General features: G+C 37.0%; 2 protein-coding genes across 2 annotated transcripts; one reads left to right on the top strand and one right to left on the bottom strand.

Moving 5' to 3' along the window:
* The first annotated feature begins 143 nt into the window (after window positions 1-143).
* LOC125177530 (twinfilin-2-like) lies at window positions 144-4,641 on the top strand. The gene has a single exon (XM_047880263.1). The coding sequence runs from the start codon at window positions 152-154 to the stop codon at window positions 1,193-1,195; it is 1,044 nt and encodes a 347-aa protein (XP_047736219.1). The 5' UTR covers window positions 144-151; the 3' UTR covers window positions 1,196-4,641.
* Window positions 4,642-4,682: 41 nt separating this feature from the next.
* Window positions 4,683-15,659, bottom strand: LOC108668241 (protein cornichon homolog 4). Its single transcript, XM_018155413.2, has 6 exons — window positions 15,144-15,659; window positions 13,031-13,194; window positions 11,339-11,407; window positions 8,227-8,339; window positions 7,885-8,025; window positions 4,683-7,379 (listed from the first exon to the last, which is right to left on the bottom strand). The coding sequence occupies exons 1-6, from the start codon at window positions 15,187-15,189 to the stop codon at window positions 7,310-7,312; spliced, it is 603 nt and encodes a 200-aa protein (XP_018010902.1). The 5' UTR covers window positions 15,190-15,659; the 3' UTR covers window positions 4,683-7,309.
* Window positions 15,660-20,394: the final 4,735 nt, after the last annotated feature.

Here is a 20,394-nt window from a genome sequence, read left to right as displayed (position 1 = left end):
TCATCCATTTACTTTACTGAGATAGATTTTTGCTCATGAACATAATTAAAATTCACTGATTTAGTGAAAGAAAACCCCTGTTTCTATTTTCTAGTTTAAATAATAATCTAGATCAACTTATAAGAAGTGATCTTACAAATAGTTTGTGAAAATGTCTCACCAAACAGGAATTGAAGCAGATGAAGATCTGAAGCAATTTTTCTCAGAATGCAAGAGCAAAAATGTCAGAACTTTTGCAGTAATGATCAAAGATGAGAAGCTCACGTGCCATAGCTGGAAGCCAATGGTTGGAAAATGGGAAGATGACTATACTAATCAGGTACTGCCTTTACTGGAAGAAAAGAATCCTCGCTATGTTTTCTTTAGACTTGGGGATGCAAGCTCAGAGGCTCTCAGTGATGAATGGCTTTTGGTGCTGTGGTCTCCAGATGACTCACCCATACGCTTTAAGATGCTTTATGCATCAACTAAAGCTACACTCAAGCGACAGTTTGGCAGTACCCAAATCAAGGAAGAGATATTTGTGTCCTGCAAAGAAGATGCAACTCTTACTTTTTATGAGAAGCACAGAGAAGCAAGCAAGGCTCCTGCTCCCTTGACATCTCAAGAAGAAGAATTAATGGAAGTGAAACGTCAGGAAGTCAATCCTGATATTGGGATCAACACCAAGCATCAAACCATGACAGGTTTGAGTTTCCCACTGTCCAATCGAGCTGTTCAAGCTGTTGCTTCCTTTACCAAGGGAGATTTGCAGTATGTGCGTCTCTATATTGATTTGACTGATGAGAAAATCGAGGTTGAAGCTCAGAAGAAAAGCCTTGCTGTAACAGAATTGCCAAGTCAGGTGCCTGAAACTAATGCTCGGTATCACCTTTACCGCTTTGACCACACCTGGGAAGGTGATTATACGCACAGTGTTGTATTTGTCTACTCTATGCCTGGCTATGTGTGTCCCATCAAGGAACGAATGGTGTACAGCAGTTGTACTAACACACTCACTGCCTATATGGCCTCAGAACACTCTCTTAATATTAGCCGCAAGATAGAGATTGGAGAAGGTTCTGAGCTCACAGAAGAATTTCTCATGGAAGAAATACATCCTAAACAGAATTTACACAGGCCTAAGTTCAACAAGCCTAAGGGACCAGCACACAGAGGCAACAAGAGGTTGACAAAAGCCCCGCAGGATGACTGATACTCGGACAATGGAGAAGAAGGATGTGAAAGCCAGCACAGAAATTTTGGACGACGTTCTAAACGCACCACTAAATGCACTATTTTATGAAAAAAATTGATGCACTGCTTCTTGTCTTCAGATTTACTCCAGTAATAACATATTTATTATGAAAACTGGGAAAGCTTTTTTACACTTTAATTTTTCAACAGCTAATATACAGAGAGATTTCCAAAAATACCTTGTCGACTTATTAATGTAGATTTCTAATAGCACTTGATTAAAGACCTACAACAATTTGCTGAATGTCAAGTGGCTGAAGACATGTTTGGGTGGAATCACATCAAGTAGTGATATTAATTTATGAACCTGATATTAAGGGCCGTTTGATAATTGAATGATCACTAAAAATCAGCTGAATAACGATGCTCTGGAAGCTGAAGCATTAATGAATTCATGATTCAATTTGCTGTAGATTCTTATTGGATTAAGAGATATTCATTTTAAGGTTGAAATTTTTAAATAAATGTGATGACTGTGGACAATATTTGTACGGATACTGGATGGAGAACATTTACTACTGCCAATTTGTGTGTAGTGTACGGTATTTGAATTTTTTCATATAAATGAAATTTGTGACTGCTCCTAACTGTGCAGTAGTCGTATAGCTTATTATTATTATATTGTTTATTGCGAACGCGTTTCTTTATGATTGATTTGTTATTGTTTGTAGGATACACAGGTGTTGGTTATTATCTATTTCAATGGTATTTGGAATTACAGGGTGATTGTTGATGTGCTCCTTGCATTGTATATGCTAACGCTGTCGTATTGTTGATATTTTATTTTGTATGCCCTGGTTTGATGGAATTTCTTGCCGCTCTAAGATATATGGGTACTTTTGTTTTAATGATCTTCTTTCATATTGAGCGCGTCTTGAGTTCTGTGATGTATTTTGTTGTGCTGCTTTCTACAGGACCACCTTTTTTTTGGAGGGAATATTTCCGCGTTTTTGGTGGTTCATGCAAGTATGAAACGTATTTTTGTAGACGGTATGATTAATTTTAGACTTGCAGCATGTATTGATGTTTAGTGTTTGTATGTCATGATCAGTCAAAAGGTGTAGCTTGCAGACTTGTGGTGAAACATTTCTCTGTCTGTGGTGTCATCATAAGCGTATGTTTAAGGCATATCAGTATTAGTTCTGCTTCGTGCTTCCTCAACATTTTTATATTGCTTTTGACAATTTATTTGGTGATCTACCAAACTCTATCGGGTTTATTTTTTCTCAAAATGGGCGAGTTTTTTTCCATGTCAGTCTTTAAAATACAAGTTACAACTTCTGTTGAAATATGTTACAAGAATGAATTACAATGCAACTCCATATCTTCAAAACTTGCTTGCTTGTAAATAATTATGCTTCTCTGTTCATCACAAAAAATATTCATGAGCTGAGAGAAATACGACCCATGAATCTTCATTGAAAAATACTTGTTCATTTTCTGGATTACCTGCCCAATTTTTGCCATCACTACCAATATGATTTAAAGCTTAACTAGGACTTTTAGGTGTAACTTTCTTAACTTTTTGCTGAATAATGCTGTGAGTTGGCTCACGATACGACTAAGATGTACGAAGTAATCACTCGGTGTACTGTGTTTAAATAAGCATATGTGAGGATACTCGTTAAGAGCTTTGTGTGTGCTGACATGCCCTGTCTCATCTGACGTCTTGTGTAGCAATCGTTGTGTGCTAGCATTCCCCTTGAATATTTGGTTTACTTGTATCAATGTACTGACATGTCTGCAAGTTACCTAACCCAATCAACACGTCTAATTCTTAGAGCGAAATTTATCTTAGCCTAAGCAACCGTTTTGCACAGCATTATTAGAGTTGCCAGTAAATTCTTATTTCAACGCAAGATTTTCCATCATACAGAATCAATTGAAACAGTTGATGAAAATAGTAATTGGGCATTCAAATGGCGTCAATATTTCTCTAACTCTAGTACTCTAAATGATACCAAATTACCTCCTAAGTCTTTCACCAAACGCTTTTAATGCTTCAATGTTTATTTTTCGTAATTATTGGAGATTTAAGAATAAAAAACCAGAACGAGCTACTTTACAATTAAGTAAAATTAAAATATGGTCCTCTCTGACGAACAAGTTTTACGTGTTGAAATACTTCATATGTTCAGTCAGACTTCAATTGTGACATGTTCTTCTAAATACTTTACCTTTAGTGTCGTGTTGATATTATCTTGTCGTTGAAGGGAAGTTTGGCATGAACATAATCCAGTATTGTATACAATACTAAGGTAAGTATTGTATCCAATACTGGACATCAAGACGTGCAACTACATCAACAAGCTGATGTTTTTTTTGCTGATCAATCCAATAGCAACGCTAGCGTTGGCTGGTGTGATGAACTTCAGGGAAATTTATGTACCGAATTTCATTCGACGTTCAAAGCATTGTTTTGCGCTTAGTTGTTTTAAAAGTTTATTCTGTATGATAGTATTAGGACGAGTTTGAAATTTCAATTACTTTTCTTATGGTTCAAGATGTATTGTTGGGTGATTTGTAATCGTATCAGAGTTCCCAGGTTCGCACGACTGTCAACATATGAATAATGCAGCGGCCTTTTTCCTTTTGCTGCAATTTCACAAAATGTTTTGACTTTTGGAAACATTGTGATAGTTTTTTTTAATATATAACATTTATGGTGTTGGTTGATTTATTTTACTTGGCTTAATGTTGATGGAACCTCACAACACTAAACTGCGGAAGAACACAACTGCAGCGCAAGTTATTAATAGGTATTCACTTCAATATTTTGTTGATGCGATACTGATATTGTCCGCAGTAAACCACAGGACTGGTCCCTCAAAAGCGCCAAGTTAGGTCGACCTTATTATTTTATTGAACTTTTTGCACCGTCGTTTTGATTTGGTTGCAGTTGAAGTAGTTGCCGTTTACGCTTCTGATTTAGCTATTTTAGTTTTATTTTGCTTGTGTTACCCTATTTTATTGATTGCTATTACCTTGAATTTTGATCAAGTTTTCATTACCCTCATCGTATAATTTACGGTTGGCGCCACTAGCTGAGTTAATCTCTAGCTTTTGTAAAGAAATTCATCTTGTTTTGGATGTTATTTTTGCTTTGAATTCAGCCCCCTCATTTTATGTAAAATATGAGAATTTTCAGTCTAAGTCACGTACCTCAATATTTGTGTCTCCTTAGAACACTTATTTTGTATTAATAACTAAATAGGAAGCTTGATAAAATCGTCGTGCACATCATAAAATTTTGTGTTGCAGCACTTATTGCACGGGTGGCGAGTTAGGCCTGAGTTGTTATTCTCCAGTAGCATTTACCAGCGTTTTGTTGAAACACTTCGTCTTATTTTCTTTACCCAATATTTATAGTTGAATGCATTCGAGTTCATATAAGGTTTTCCTCAACGTATTTTCATTCTCCTAATTAGGTCAAGAAATACAGGATATTTAGGTTTATGTTGAATTAGAAAGACAAGCATGACTAGCCACTTGAAGACAACTTACCTCTGTTCAAGCTGCCAGGTTCACCCCAGGCTAAAATGTCAAGTTCATGGTTTGAAGCTGCAAATCTACGCAAAAAACACTGCGTCCGCTGAAGACTTCTAGACTTCTTCTGTTTATGTTTTCAAAGGGCTTCAAAATTACATTTATTTTAAAATTGCATTCAGCGGCTATTGCATGGTAATGGTAGTGTTTATTCTTTTGTACCGAAAGAACCAAAATAATTCCATGCTGTAGATTTCGTAGATCTAGAACGAATGATGCTTCTTATTTCCACAACCATTACACAGCTATAACATGAACGGTTCAGAATATTACACGATGAATTTCGCTTCATAACAGTTTACATTTTATCTTTACTAGTCCATACAATTATAGAACACTGCATTCGTGGCAATAACGAGCGAGAGAACTGCGTGTATCGTTAATACATCAAGATTAATTTAAACAAAACTACATTGAAATTGCCATACTACTACGGTACACTGAACTTACTATCATGCTCTACGTAAAGACTCGTATAATCACAGCACAAGCCTATATCCGTCTATAAAACTCACATGTAAACTGTAAAGAAAGAAAATTGGACTGTGCCACCTAGTCCCGGGAAATACTCGAAAACACTAAAGCTTGCAGGCGTGAATAAACAATCCTTGCTAATCTTTTTGAATAACAGTAACAATGAAACATGGCCGCCATGGCTCCCAACAGTTCTACATAATTGGATAAGAGGAGCGCTGACTTCAATGCGGTTATTGCTCAATGCTTGTCAACATTACTCGCATACATAAAAAAACTCTTGATAAACATGTTAAAAGAATTTCATCTCTAAATAGCAAGCAGCATGTCCCAATATAACAATGTCATTTAAAACGTAATCCTTGATAGATATAAGAATATATCCTCAGCTGAACTATTCCTTTCTGAATGACAAATTCTTGGTAGACCTTTTAGTAGAATAGTAACGAGGCGGTCGGCGTGTGGGAGGGCCTTATTTATAACGTCATCGCACTTTAGCCACACAAAACACAACACGAGGCAAACAACAACTGCACAGTCATGGATTATTCAGTCTAACAGAAACACTCAGGAAAGTTGTTGGTTTTATTTCTTAGCTCCAGGCGGAGTTGAAGAGAATCTATTTCTGGAAGGTAATGAAGAGCCCTAGAGCAGGAGGCCACTGCAGTTGAACCAACATAGAAGTAATGCCGAGCATAATTAGATCTGACGTAATTTCGGCCATTAATATTGCTATTTGTTCTGAATTTGATAAATTTTGGAGCAATTCCTACTTTCATCACAAAAATAATTTTATTTTAATATGCCATTTCACATACCGCCCAACGCATACATTAATATGTTTAAGCCTATATACGATTACAAATGAGATCGTGATATGAATAAACGAAAATTAGATACAATAATTCAGTTATAAATTTCATCCTGAATAAGAGACTGAGTTATCAACAAGTCGATCGCAAGAACGATAAAACTATTCAACAATGATCAATATTTGTAGAAGAGAAATTCGTTTATATAATTTGCAACACAATAGTCCTATTTGAAGCGTTACGTTATTAAGTACGAACATATAGTATTACTTATTACGAAAGGAAATTGTCTTCAATTACTTCGTTCGATTGAAATATAGAGACCAAAAACGCAAAATCTTCACCCAATCCTATGAGCACCGAGATGGAGACTTGAGTTCAATCACGAAATAAGCAAGTCAAATAATCAGAGCATCTGGCTTTAACAATCAAGCCTATGTCTACAGCAGTGAAACAACTGGGATCTTAAATAACTTATCAATTAGCTGGTTTATAAATTACAGAACATTTTGATTCAACATTAGAATACGTTACTAAGAACTACAATGCTTACTAATAGTAAAACCATTGAAGGTACAATCTGCTATGTCAGTACAGCAAACTTCCTTCTTATGATATCTACTGAGATCAAACAAAATGCCTTAAAACAAACTACGGTCGACTGCTTCTTTGATATTTGCAGGCCTTAAGAATTTTAGGAAACGCATTTCTTGATGAGCTTGTCACTTAGTTACCTTGAATAAGACTTAAAGCAAAACAACTCGTACAAAATGAAGTGTTGACATCAATAGCTATGGTGTTAACCCCTAAAAACAAATTTAGGTTTAAAATTCTTGTACGAGTGGCATGCTGTAAATTAGCCTGAATTTTTACGAAGGCTTTAGATTGATGTATACGGTATATACTCATGACGCGTTCGACAAAGCTTCAAAAATAACGAGAAGACGAGGTGGAAATAAATTCATGGAGGTATATGACACAAGTCATCTCATTCAACGCTACGAATATAATTGTGAAGGAGTCAGAAGAAATTAAGAAGGGAGGCCTTTACTCAAGAGGAGAGAGGTAAGTAATCATAGCCTTTGCGTTCAGAATTATGAAAGGAATGCAGTAAAGAATATTTCATGCAGGTACAAAACAAGTAGCAAAAAGCCCCTAATTAAACATCAGCTTTGCTGAGTAAGAAGTAGAGGCATATGAATGTATATATAATCCATATGGGGCGATGAAACACTTGAGCATTAAAGCCCAACCTCTTCTTCATATCTGGGCTTTGGAAGTGGGTTGTAGCTCACCAAATGCGTAAGAAAGCTGCCAAGAAAAAAATTATCTTTAGTACTATCATGAGAAGAAGGGAAATTAACCAGCATGAATCCCTCTCACAACCATAACTTAATAAATTTCATCTACGAGAATATTCCTAACAGTCACACATGGGAGCAATACCTCATTATACAGCAAGTATGTCCACAGAATTAGTGCGTCAATCTACAAAAAAATATTATTAATCTCATCACAACAAAAAATCTTATGACAAATTTTACAACTTTATCTCAACATGATGACCCTAAGCTGACTCACCAGTACAGGTAGATGAAGAAAGCTACAAGATAGTACATGTCACTCACCAGTACAGGTAGATGAAGAAGGCTACAAGGCATTACATGTCACTCACCAGTACAGGTAGATGAAGAAGGCTACAAGATAGTACATGTCACTCACCAGTAGAGGTAGATGAAGAAGGCTACAAGATAGTACATGTCACTCACCAGTACAGGTAGATGAAGAAGGCTACAAGATAGTACATGTCACTCACCAGTAGAGGTAGATGAAGAAGGCTACAAGGTAGTACATGACCCCCACGAACACGTCTCTCATGTGTCGCTTGAGTTTACCCATCCTGTGAATCTCGGTGGGATCATACACTCCAAAGTTTCCTGATGGAATTTTCCAGTACCTGATCAAAATATAATCATTAGTAAATCTATGCCATAGTTCTAGTCTAAATAACCACAAAAGATCAAAATAGTCATTCATTCACGTTAGTTTTTGATTCATGACATTTACTTTATTCATCATACATTTATTCACATCTTTTATGCAGTGGAAATCAATTATGAGGGGAAATGTTGAAAAAAACTTTTACTAGTTGACGTACTCTCTGGCCCAAACAAGAGCAATTGGGCTGTTCATGGCAGCCAGCCAGTAGTGTCCTGAGAAGAGCAGCACCAAAGAGGCTATGATGTGAGCACACAGCTTCGGAATCACCCACTGCAAATGAAAATAAAAATCATACATGCATATGAATGATGGACACTCAAGCGCTTAATTCAATCTCTTATAGCAGAGATAGTACCTATAGCAAGTGATGCATAGTACATTGAGATGTTGCATTGCAATATTACTGACTGTCATTAAACAGTAGTATTCAAATGGTAGATTTTGCATGGAAAGATTGAAGAACTAAAAATAGTATTTAAAAATGTAACTAAGCATATGTCAGTCAACTTTAAATTTAAAAGATAGGTTTCAATTTCGTGTATATCTTATTGTATGTATATTTAATGTATGTTATATATAAATTTTCACAGACATATTCAATATTGAAAGGTACTATGGTATTATTGTTAATGGAGTCTTGCACCTGCTGTGATTGCAGGCGGACGTGTGTTGCTGTGCTTGGTTTACTCTGTATTTGACTTGCGTCAGTGTAAGAATTTGAAACACTCTTGTTTGAAACTGCGTTGAAAATCATTATAAGCAAGTTCTGACTAAGAAGATTACGCTTTAACGATATTCTGACGTTGAATTATTTGCCATTAAATCTGACTGTGGGCGCCTGTTATTAATGTTCCAACACCGATCAGTCATCTTAGCTTGTTCGGCCATGTTGGATTGAATGTGAACGTGGCTGGAGTGGACGAACATCCCAAGGCTCCGTTTTTAACGTGTTTTGCTCGTGTAGCTCGCGTAGCTTGCTCGACGCACGCTCCGTCGATGTAAGCGTGTTTTCGACCGGAGAATACATTGTGGTTTTCGTTTTGGCGTTCGCTATATTCAGCTTCGAGCTGACTGTAGACGTGCGTCACTGTTTTTTGACACAAGATGAATTTGGCTGCTATGCATGGCGCCATTTGCTTACTCGGCGAAGCGAAAGGGCTGCTGCTGCAGCCCTTGATCCATCCGACTGCGAGAAAGTAGATTTTCTCATTTTCCCCAAGCCTCGCATGTTTTATCGTGGATGTTGTGCCAGCCGAAATTGGCGTCCTGCTGCCACACATCGAGCAGTGCGCGACAACGGTATATTCGTCATCACTGGCAGTAGGCCGTCGCTACTGATGCAATCATTTGCGCTGAACCTGCCTTACGTTGGAGTTGATCGCCACTGTGTGCAGCCGTGTCGCCGGTTATTGTTTGGCTGCCTCAACAAATGTTCGCTGACCGAGAGAAAATTTCGCCAGGTCTTACTGACCGAGACCTATTACAACGCTGACTCGGTTTGCATCGGGCTGGAGGAGGATTGTCGACCTTCTTAGATCTGAAAGTGCCATTTTGGCAGCAGAGAGTCGACGCGCAACGCAGCGACCCTCAAGCGATGAGGCATTCGCTGGATAAAGTTATGGGAAGAGGTCATACAGATGCTTTGGGTGACGTAAGCGTGGTATAATTCCATGCGGTGTTTTGAAAAGAAAAAAATTTCTGCTGTGCGAGCGTCGTCTGCCGATGCTCCACCGGCAACATTTGTGCCATGGCCGCTCGACTGCGTGCTCCAAGTATTCCCTTGCGTCACAGCTGACGATGTCATCGCTGCAACGCACGCGCTGCCTAATACGCAGTGTGCCAGTTATCCGTTGCCGACGTCGTTACTTAAGGGGAATGCCCTATCACTAGCACCTTTTTTAGTCGAACTTTTCAACCGCTGCCTCACTGACCGTGTTGTTCCAGAGTTATTCAAATCAGCTTATTTTACGCCTCTATTGAAAAAAAAAAAAACAGAACTTGACGGTTCTGATCCCAAATCATATAGACCCATCTCCAACCTGTCGATTTTGTCGTAACTACCGGAATGCGTTGTGGCTCGAAGGCTGAATAACCATCTTCAGCAGTCCAGTCTCGTGCATATATAGCCTTCAGGGTGCATCTCCACTCGACTGAAACCGCCGAGCTGAAGGTGCGCCGTGCCACAGCGATCAGATCTCGGTCCGATCTTCTACCTGTTATATACTGTCGACATATTGCACATGATTGATTCACATAGTTTGAATCCGCATATGTTCGCCCACGACAACCAAATTTATGGCTACTGTGCACCGGCTGATGCTACAGCTTTGCAAGACCGGATGTCTGTCTGCATAGACGCCGTCTCATACTGGATGCACTCCAACCGGCTCCAGTTCAATGAAGCAAAAACCGACTTTATATAGTTTGTGACTGCTCCGCAGAAGCATCAGCTTCCGGCAAACCCTGTTCGAGTGTGCAAATAGTTCGTCATGCTTGCGTCTTTGGTTCGCAACCTTGGCATTCTGCTAGACTCGGAACTTTCTATGAACAATCACATTGCCAAAGTCACCACTGCTTGTTTTGGCGCTCTGCGATGAATACTTCAGCCGCTGTCTCTCGAGGCATTACAAAAGTCCACGATGGGCTAGGGTAATGCCACACTTTATGGACTGCCGACTCCGGCAAATATTAAATTGCAATCCGTAATGAGCACTGCTACGCGAATCATGTGCAATAAGCGAAAATTCGACCGCATGACGCCAGTATTGCGCGATCTTCACTGGCTACGCAAGCAGCAGCGCACGCAGTTCAAGGTCGCTGTTCAGACGTTCCGATGCCTTCACGGTCTGGCGCCTCCTTATCTCACGGAATGTGTGCAGCTCGTGTCGCATCTATCCTCTAGAAAACGACTGCGCACGTCATCAACAGCGGACCTCGTCGTTCTATCCACAATCTACCTACCGTAGACGGCAGAGCGTTCCCGGTAGCCACTGCCAGAATCTGGACAGTGCCGCTTCCGTAACATCGGCTTCTTTGTTGCAGGTGTTTTGTTGACGCCTAAAGACGAAACTATGTCGTAGAGCCTATGAATCAAGTGCTTAGTCATTTTTATCCATTCTCATGTCTATTTACGTCTTGCTTGCTATTAAACTTAAATGCATAACGTGCCCTCCAAGTTCGATTGAACTAAACGCGCCACGATAACTGCTTCATAGAATAATAATAATTGCTGTTAGCATAAGTGATACTAATCTTTGTACATTACTTACCAAGTTTAGTCTATAACAACATTGTTGGGCATTCAAGTAATCACACTCCAAGTCCGATAGAGTGATGATCTGAGAGCTTTGGTTAAGGAGGAAAATTTTTAGTCTAGTAAATACAGGCAGTAAAAGAATTGGCCATGAATACAATAGTGCTTAGAAAACATGAATTTAAATTTAAGACTAGACCAGATTCATGCAACATGAAAATATGGCCCAGACAAGTTAACAAGTAAATAGAGCATCACATACAAACGTAAAAGTAAAATTTTGCGCAGTCATATACCTACATTCATCACTTTCCAAATAGAAGCAACAAATCACGTATGTTTGCCATGCACTAGACCTTTATTAGACTCTATGATCATTATTAATTATGAAAAGTAGAACATTTAGCAGAAAGAGCAACACTTTTGTTGCTATACTACATTGTTTCCATGTGTCTGCTAAAAACTATAGAACCATCCTTCATCATCATCAGCAAGGACCACATAGCCTTCGGATTTTCTTATAAATGTTATTATTCTTCATAGGACTGTGTAGTTCTTATTACCCACAGAGATTTAAATTTTTGCAGCAAATTTCACAGATAATTAGATATTTTCAAACAAGATGCTTGGCAAGTTAAAAATTAGTGAGGAATCATACTGACAATGGCTTTTCTTCAATTGTGAGAACAGAGTAGCCACTATCGATGATGAAAATAAGAAATACAACAGAGAAAATTCAGAAAACTAGATCCTTTGAATTAACTTTTGTGGTTTAAAAGTAAGATATTTTAGTTGAAATTAAAATACTCTTGCTCGGGCAAGTAGCAGATTAACAACTATTGAGTCCGAGTATGAAATTGTTTATATAGAAGTAATTATATGGCTCTAAGAAAAAAGGGGAAAGTTCCACTTGCCATGCAGACACTGGACAGATTCCTAACTAGCTACAGCCCTGCAGGGTTAGGAATTTAATAATATGTGTTTAAAAATTACTTTTTAAAGACAACACTTCTAAAGGATAGAGTGTCTCCTATGTTACACATCTACAATGAATTTCTAATTTTATTTCCATATATCAATACAAATTAATTTTATTTTTTTTAATATTAATATATGAAAAAAAAAATTCAATTTTTAAAATTATTTATTCTGTCAATTGATTCATGCCTTGTCCTCAACTTTGCACAAGTGTGCAAAATTTCAGAGTGATTGGACAGGTAGAAGTGTGTTGAATACCAGTATCGATTATAAAATTTGTAGAAGAAAAAATTATTTTTTCAATTTTTCAAATTAAAAAAAATTTTTTTTAATTTTAAAATTATATATTCTGTTAATTGATTCATGCATGATCTTCAACTTTACGCAAGTGTGCACAATTTCAGATCGATAGGATAAGTAGAAGTGTGTTAAATATTGATTATAAGATTTGTAGCAGACAGACAAACAAACAGACATGAAGTGAAGTTAAAGAGAAGTGTTGCAATAAATGAATAAGGGAACCAGTTGAGGTAACACATTGGAAGAAAATGTTTGCATAGTGGATCTTTCATTCTTGATACATGAGGATATTATAGGGCTGTAGGGGAGTATAAACGAGAATTTTGCATCAAAACTGCCAAGAAATACTGATTACTGAACAAATGTGCTTTGTTTGAGCATAAATACAGAATTTTCTGTTGAATGTTGACGAGTGTAGTATAAAGGATACGAAGTAAACTAATAGGAACAACAAAGCTCCAGTTGTGAAGAGCACAATAATGAAGACGATGGTGTCCGGCCTGATATAGCTGTCATCAACTAAATTGAGGTAGTCCACGTGTTCTCCCATTCCTGGCTTAGGATGATGAATATGCGACACTGCCAGCAGAGGAACTGCAAATAAGGAATAAACAATATTTACAGCAATAATAAAATGTATAAAAAAAATTTTAAAGACCACGTTTTTCATGTGGACTAAAAAGTAGAAAATAATTTTTCGGCAGCTACTGATCTCTGTTTGCTTTCATTCTCTTGGTCTTTTGTATTTCAGTTAAAATATTTTACAACATCTAAAACAAAAAACGTAGGGCGCATATGTATTTAATTGTTTGGTAAGGAATTTAAAAGCAAAGAAAACGCCAAGAAAATTCACCATATCGATATTGAAAACGTTTCGGAGTCCAGCTCCATCATCAGTTCGACTAAACTAAAAATGAATAAAATCACTTTAAAAGTCAAAATTCAAAGACAGACATAAAACCTAAACAAGACCTAACATTATATCGAAATAAACAGGACTAGTTATGCCCTGACCTTCAGCACCTGACTATGGCTTCATTCGATGTGGAAAATTTGTTCACTAATATTCCTCTTGCAGAAACTATTGAAATCTGCCTCAACTCTTTGTTCAAGGATGTGAATGATCTGGTGATCGGTCTTAACCGCAATCTTTTCAAAAAGATTTTAGAATTATCAGTCATGAACTCTTTTTTCATTTTCGCTGGTAAACTTTATAAGCAAGTTGATGGTTTAGGAATGGGCCTTCCACTTGGTCCTACACTCGCTAACATTTTCATGTGCTTTCATGAAGTTTCTTGGTTGGCCGATTGTCCCATTGATTTTATTTGAGCAAATTTTGTTATTTACTGTTGGTATATTGATTTATCATGTTTCATCCAATATAGGTAGTTTGAAATGTGTATAAGTAATTCAAGCAAGTAAAGATATGAATCATGAATAATGCAGGTCAGGGTATGTGAAAATTTTAAAAGAATCAAATTTTGAGAATTTTAAATGAACGCGTGGACTAAAGAGGCATATTAAGACATTTGAAAAGAAAATGCATTAAGTATCTAAATAAATAGTTCACCATTAAATTGCTCACTATCAAATCAAAGGTATATGGAGTAACGTATAGTGATAGAGTAATTCGAAATAGTGGTTGAATTCAACATTGAAATTAAGGCATGCCTAAATGAAGATGCGCCCCACGTTTTTCGTTTTAGATGTTGTAAAATATTTTAACTGAAATACAAAAGACCAAGAGAATGAAAGCAAACAGAGATCAGTAGCTGCCGAAAAATTATTTTCTACTTTTTAGTCCACATGAAAAACGTGGTCTTTAAAATTTTTTTTATACATTTTATCTTCTACTTTTTAGTTTTTTAAGTATTTTATTTTCTCCTTTTTAGTCCGTTGCTACACATGAAAAACGTTGTTGCGAGCCAATACCTACTTGACTCGACGTATGTATCGATGATACGAAGCGTATAATCGATATACGCAGTCTAAACACGAATATCCTCTTGAAGATGACGTGCATTAAAGGTTCCCAACCCCTGCTTGTGAGTTCCTTTAGAGTTTATAACTACTGCACAAAGGTCAGCCATCCTACATAATATTCATTTCATTTTAGTTGGCCACGCAAATGCACAAAAGAAAATTCTTTTCGAAGTTCTGTAGAAAATTGTATTGGAGGGGATACATTGTTGTTCCCGTATTTATCTGGATGCGTGGCTGTAATAAAGAAAGGTTCGGTAGTAAATACGCCTGGAAACGTGCAACAAACTATTGATTATTGTATTGCTATCGGTAGCTGAGCTTCCCTAAAAGTTTCAGAGCGCTAGCTAGCAGGAAAGTTGGTGAAATATCGATTGCAAGATTTGATCATCACAGACAGACAGAAGGACACGAAAGTGAGCTAAGAAAAACGTGGTAAAAAGGATGTCAATGTTTAAATTTACACTACAGCAAATTACATATTGATCTAATTAAAATTTGACTGAAATTATTCATATTTCAGAAACAAATATATTACATCAACACACGAAAAATAGACATACCTGAACTCAGTAAAATTACCATGGCCATATATATTTGAATAGTCATCTTGAAGAATTATGTTATTAACACCTGTCATGGATTGATAACATGCATAATATATGGCAAATTCCACTTGAGTCACCTAAGCACTTCTATTTGTTGCAAGTTTATATAAACAATGCCTTTGACCCTTTTATGATCAGAAATGAACAACAACATTTTAGTGAGATTGAAACATCTGTGTATTTAATACGTATTAGTGAGCAAACCCTAGAAGCTGTTGTTTTGAACGGATTTATTATGGTTTATATAACTTTTATTGACCACTGCAAGTGCTGAGTTTAGAGCAGAGCTCTCAGCAGTAGTACCTATCTGCTGGGGGCAACTCACATGCCAGTGACAGCATTTAATGCAAGTCTTATGATAAGATAGGGATGTTGCAAAATGAATTTCAGAGCCAATGTTTATGCTAAAGGTGCAACTTTAAATGATGAGCCCTCACTATATCATTAGTCTAGATCACAAAGACAGGAGATACAGTTAAAATTATTCTAGGATTCTATTTGATGTGGCATATAAATTTCATGAATGAAAGAATTTTCTTGAAATATTTTTTAATTTTTACTAGAAAATACAGAACACCTAACTTGGTAAACTGAGTCAACTGACAGTCAACTGAAATAAAAATCTCCATCGGCATCCTGATTTTTTATTTTCCAGTAAAAACAAAAAATATTGTTTGATATATTGAAAAAACCAATAAGAAAATTGTCAATAAACATATTCTTGTCTTCAATGAAACACACATGTACATACATACATATAAGCTGAATTTCTAATTCAACATACCTATGTCAAGTTCACTAAGCCTACCTAATTTCAAAGTATACTAAAAATTTACAGATTTTCCTTTGCACATGACCATTCTTATTTACTCCCCCCAGAAGTTCATTCACAGAATTTATTTATACATCTTAAATTGATTTTTAGCTCAAGTCTGGGAGCACATGACGCTGACAATGCAGCAAGTACCGTCAACCGGGGCTACTCGGGACGATTTTGAAAGTTTTTCATTCATAATTTCTTACCATGAAACATTTCATAAACAAGTTTAGGCTCATTTCAAAGCTCTTTGCAAGGGCTATCACATGGCTTCTCCAAAAAAATTCCATATGCTACTTGTAAGGTGCCAGAAGCAAAAAAATAGTGTCCCAAGGAGCCCCATTCTACGGGGCTACTCGGGACACTTGGAATAAAACTTCATTTTAAAACATTTGAAGCATGCAGAGTGTACTCATCCATTACTAACAGTACTCTGAAGTCCTCCTCTTTCATTGTAGATGATGTAGAGGTAGAATAAATGACATTTTCTATGATTTTTACTGGTTTTTCCTTTATTGATATGATATTACCATATACATTAATAACCGTACTATTGATGCAATATTACCGTATCCATGAACATGCCATTGAGCATTTACAACAACCTTGTCCATGGCATATCAGCAGCCTTATAGCATTTTTTCTGTATCTGTAAGCTTACAGGATGGCTTGTAGTTTCACACCATTTTAATTGGGTTAAGTGAATTTACTATAAAAAAGATCGTGAAAAACATACCTGAAGCAGAAAGGAATGTTTCAGTGACAACCATCATATGTTTTGGAGAAATAAATCATAGTTTAGGTCAATTACTTTTCATTCTATGATGCCTGGTGCACTCTTTATGAATTTCAGCCAATAATTCTTTAAATAAGGTCCCGTTCCGTAGGCACTTGTGCTGACTACAGAGTCGGTTTAACCGCGCCTTGTCTCGTTCATACCTCGAATGGTCGAGTTCGGCAACGTTCGCCGGTAAGTGCGCCATGCCGGTGCTCTAGTTACTCGTTAGCCTTCAACTGGTCAAGATCGCTGCCATATCTACTGCTCACTTTTATCAAACTCAAATTTTCCTTGGCCTGAATAGGCATGTGAATTGCTATTGCACAATTATGCAGGAGAGAAAGAAATCTACTGTGCAATTGAAATTGGATTCGTTTTTCAGTAAAAATAAATGTTAATTCATTCGCATTTCTTTTATTTATTTCCCCTATTATTTAGAAAAAAATATGATGAATTTTAGTGGAAAAAAAAATTATTATGTAACTTTGCTATTTTTGAGGATTCATTATAATTATTCCCATATATTCTTAAGTTTGATTAGCGTGGTTTTGCTTAACACGGTAAAACTCGGGGATTTATTAACCGCGTTAATCAAGGGATTGCTGTAAATTCCGCAATAAAGTTTTCATGCTGACACTTGACCGCCACTTTTTTCTAAGCAAAATTCTTTAATATGGCAAATATGGTATTTTTTTACTACAGACCTTAGCAGAAGTACGGTAACTTTTCAAAATATTGTTTTTTACCATTTTTTCAGGAATTTTTCAAAGCTAGTAAATGTGGTATTTTTGAACTTCCTTTATACCAGTACTACAAAGAATGGATAGGAAAAATGTTGACATTTATGCCACTATATTTTGTTTTGCAGTATTCCAATTAGTTTTGCTACAAAAACAGTTCTACGCCGTGTTGAAGGACTGTCCCGAGTTACCCCGCCCGTCCCGAGTAGCCCCGGTTGACGGTACCATCAAACGGGGTAATAAGGGACAGTTTTGAGTGTTTCATTAATAACTTCTTACCATAAAACATTTCATAAGCAAGTTTGGGCTCATTTTAAAGCTCTTTGCAAGGTCTATCTTATGGCATCTATGCAAAATTCCATTTGCTATTCTCAAGGTGCCAGACACAAAATAAAAGCGTCTTGAGTTACCCCTGAAAATTGGGAACCTGGGACACTTGAAATAAAAATCAATTTTAAAATGTTTGAAGCATGTAACAAGAACCAACACCAGGGGCCACGGCTATAAGCTAAAAAAATTGCGCTGCAACTTCTCCACGCGACAAAATTTCTTCTCGCTTCGAATCACCGACATGTGGAACAGCCTTCCCGATGACATCGTTGGCGCTCCAAGTACGAACGCGTTCAAGAACAGACTAGATAAAGCTATGGAAAAATATATGTTCAGATTTGAAATGCCTAGCTCCTTATCGAACCCGGTGGAAGTCTAGTAGCTTCTTCAAACTATCGCCAGTCATGAAAAGATCCGGTCAAATGACACGAGTTTAGATCTATGAACAAGGCACGAAATGGAAAAGAATCGGCGACAGGCCACATCAGGCCTACACTTCAGAGCCGACATCACTATGTTATGTTATGTTTATGTAAAGTGTACCTACCCATTACTCATTCTCACCCGCGATTTTCGAGAAGCACCTGAGAGGATGAAAATTTCAGTAAAACTTTAGATTAAGTGCATCCAAAAAAAGGGTGTTTTTTTTTAATTATATGTTTTTTTGGGATGTAGATTAAGAATCTGAAATCAGTTTTTGGCGGTCGGCATTGGAAAACCAATTTCCTCCCCCCCCTCCGAAGCTCTGAATAAAAATAAAAAAATTCGGCATAAATCAGCAAAATTGGCAAATAAACCTAACCTAACCGTGGTTGCAATGTCATGGTTGCAAGAGTATACGGGTCACCGAGGCTAAGTTAGAAACACTATAAATCCACGGATATTGGGGCCAAGATTTAACCCATGGTGCAGAGGGTGGATGCAGCGTCGCCAATATATGGGTTTTTAAGCCCTAAGCATCGCCGGGTAATTTTAAGATGCGTTGCCAGGTAATTTTTAATGAAAAGCCATTTACGCTGAGTAATGAAAGACTATTTACAAGCCACAAACTTATTTACAAGGTTGCATGCACGTGTTACCCCAAATAATTAATTTTACCCTAAAAACAGTCCGATTGTACAGCAAGTGTCAACTGAACATGTGATAATGCAGTCTGACCACTCTAATGTGACCGCAACTATGTAATCGTAAACTTGATGTTTACATTTTTTTGGTGGGAACTCATTGCAACTGATTTCTGGACAAGCTTCACTGCATACTGATCAATCCAACATACCGGAAAGTGGAAACCTTACTTTTTTTAAATAGTTGGCCAAAGACTTACAAATATACCGTATTAAATGAAAGAATTTCAATCTAAATGTGTCGGCAAGATCTTCTGAAGGCATGAATTTTGCTACTGAAGCGTCGCCAAAGATCTTGCAATATTCATCCACTCTCTGCACAGTGGGATTCAACTTGCATTCTATCTTAGGAATTATATAAAAATCGGCATATATAAAAATTGGTTTTCTGATGCCGACCGCCAAAAACGGATTTCAGATTCTTTATCTACATCCCAAAAAACATATAATGGAACAAAAAAAAAACTTTTTTTGGATGCACTTAATCTAAAGTAATACCAAAATTTCACCCGCGATTTTCCAACTTCACCCTTGAACAGCCTCTTTTTACCCATGGTATTCTGAAAAATCTGCCCAATATTCCAGTCTGGTAATGGTATACAAATATACTTAAAAGATTCCTAATATATTCACAGACTTATTTAAAAGTCTCAAACCATAATATTCTTTCTACACAAACAGTTTATCACTATTTGGTAGAGCAAGGTCAACTATCAACTTTGAGTCTTTGACACGTGTTTCAATGTTCTCACTAGACACTAGTTCACTAAAAATTCATAGTGGCAGAGCAGAGAATTTTTTTAGACTCTCCCTCAAGTTCATTTTTGAGTCCTATAAGTAGACCAGTAAAGTATCCTGGATACCAGCATTATTATACTAAAGAAATTTGTTTAAATCTTGAGTAAATGAGGAAATAAAAAATGAACTGATTCGAAAAAGCTCTGGTTTGCCAAACCAGAGCTTGTTTAGAATCAGTTCATTTTTTATTTCCTTGTTTACTCAAGATTTAAACCAATTTCTTAAGTATAATAATGCTGGTATCCAGGATACTTTACTGGTCTACTTATAGGACTCAAAAATGAACTTGAGGTAGAGTCTAAAAAACTCTCTGCTTTGCCACTATGATTAGTAGAGCAGTAAAGTATCATCATATCATGGATACCACCATGGTCAGGAAGATGTGCAGGTGTGCGGGAATTTATTTTGTCATTTCAACGACCTGTGCGGTGCGCCGTACTACGTTGGTAAAAAAATGCGCCGTGCGCCGTAATTTAGAAAGCTAAAATAGTTCTACTAATTTAGTCGACAATATACGCGAGTATATTGACTACGCGAGTCGAACATAAAATGTAAGACATGTCCGGGTTACTTCTGACTCTTCCCGGCGTCTTCCGATTGTCTGCCCTGTCGGATACGG

The sequence above is a fragment of the Hyalella azteca genome, unplaced genomic scaffold (genome assembly GCF_000764305.2).
Source record: "Hyalella azteca isolate HAZT.00-mixed unplaced genomic scaffold, Hazt_2.0.2 contig5104, whole genome shotgun sequence".
Classification (NCBI taxonomy): domain Eukaryota; kingdom Metazoa; phylum Arthropoda; class Malacostraca; order Amphipoda; family Hyalellidae; genus Hyalella; species Hyalella azteca.
The sequence above is the reverse complement of the archived record's forward strand: the minus strand, read 5'-3'. Positions and strand labels throughout refer to the sequence as shown.

Excerpts from the sequence above, each read along its gene's own strand:
- LOC125177530 (XM_047880263.1), top strand. The coding sequence starts at position 152 with ATGTCTCACCAAACAGGAATTGAAGCAGATGAAGATCTGAAGCAATTT.
- LOC108668241 (XM_018155413.2), bottom strand. The coding sequence starts at position 15,189 with ATGACTATTCAAATATATATGGCCATGGTAATTTTACTGAGTTCAG. Across the intron at positions 8,340-11,338 it reads GTTGTTATAGACTAAACTTG|TGGGTGATTCCGAAGCTGTG; the intron begins GTAAGTAATGTA and ends TTTCATTTGCAG. Across the intron at positions 7,380-7,884 it reads TTCTTCATCTACCTCTACTG|CTTTCTTACGCATTTGGTGA; the intron begins GTGAGTGACATG and ends TTTTCTTGGCAG.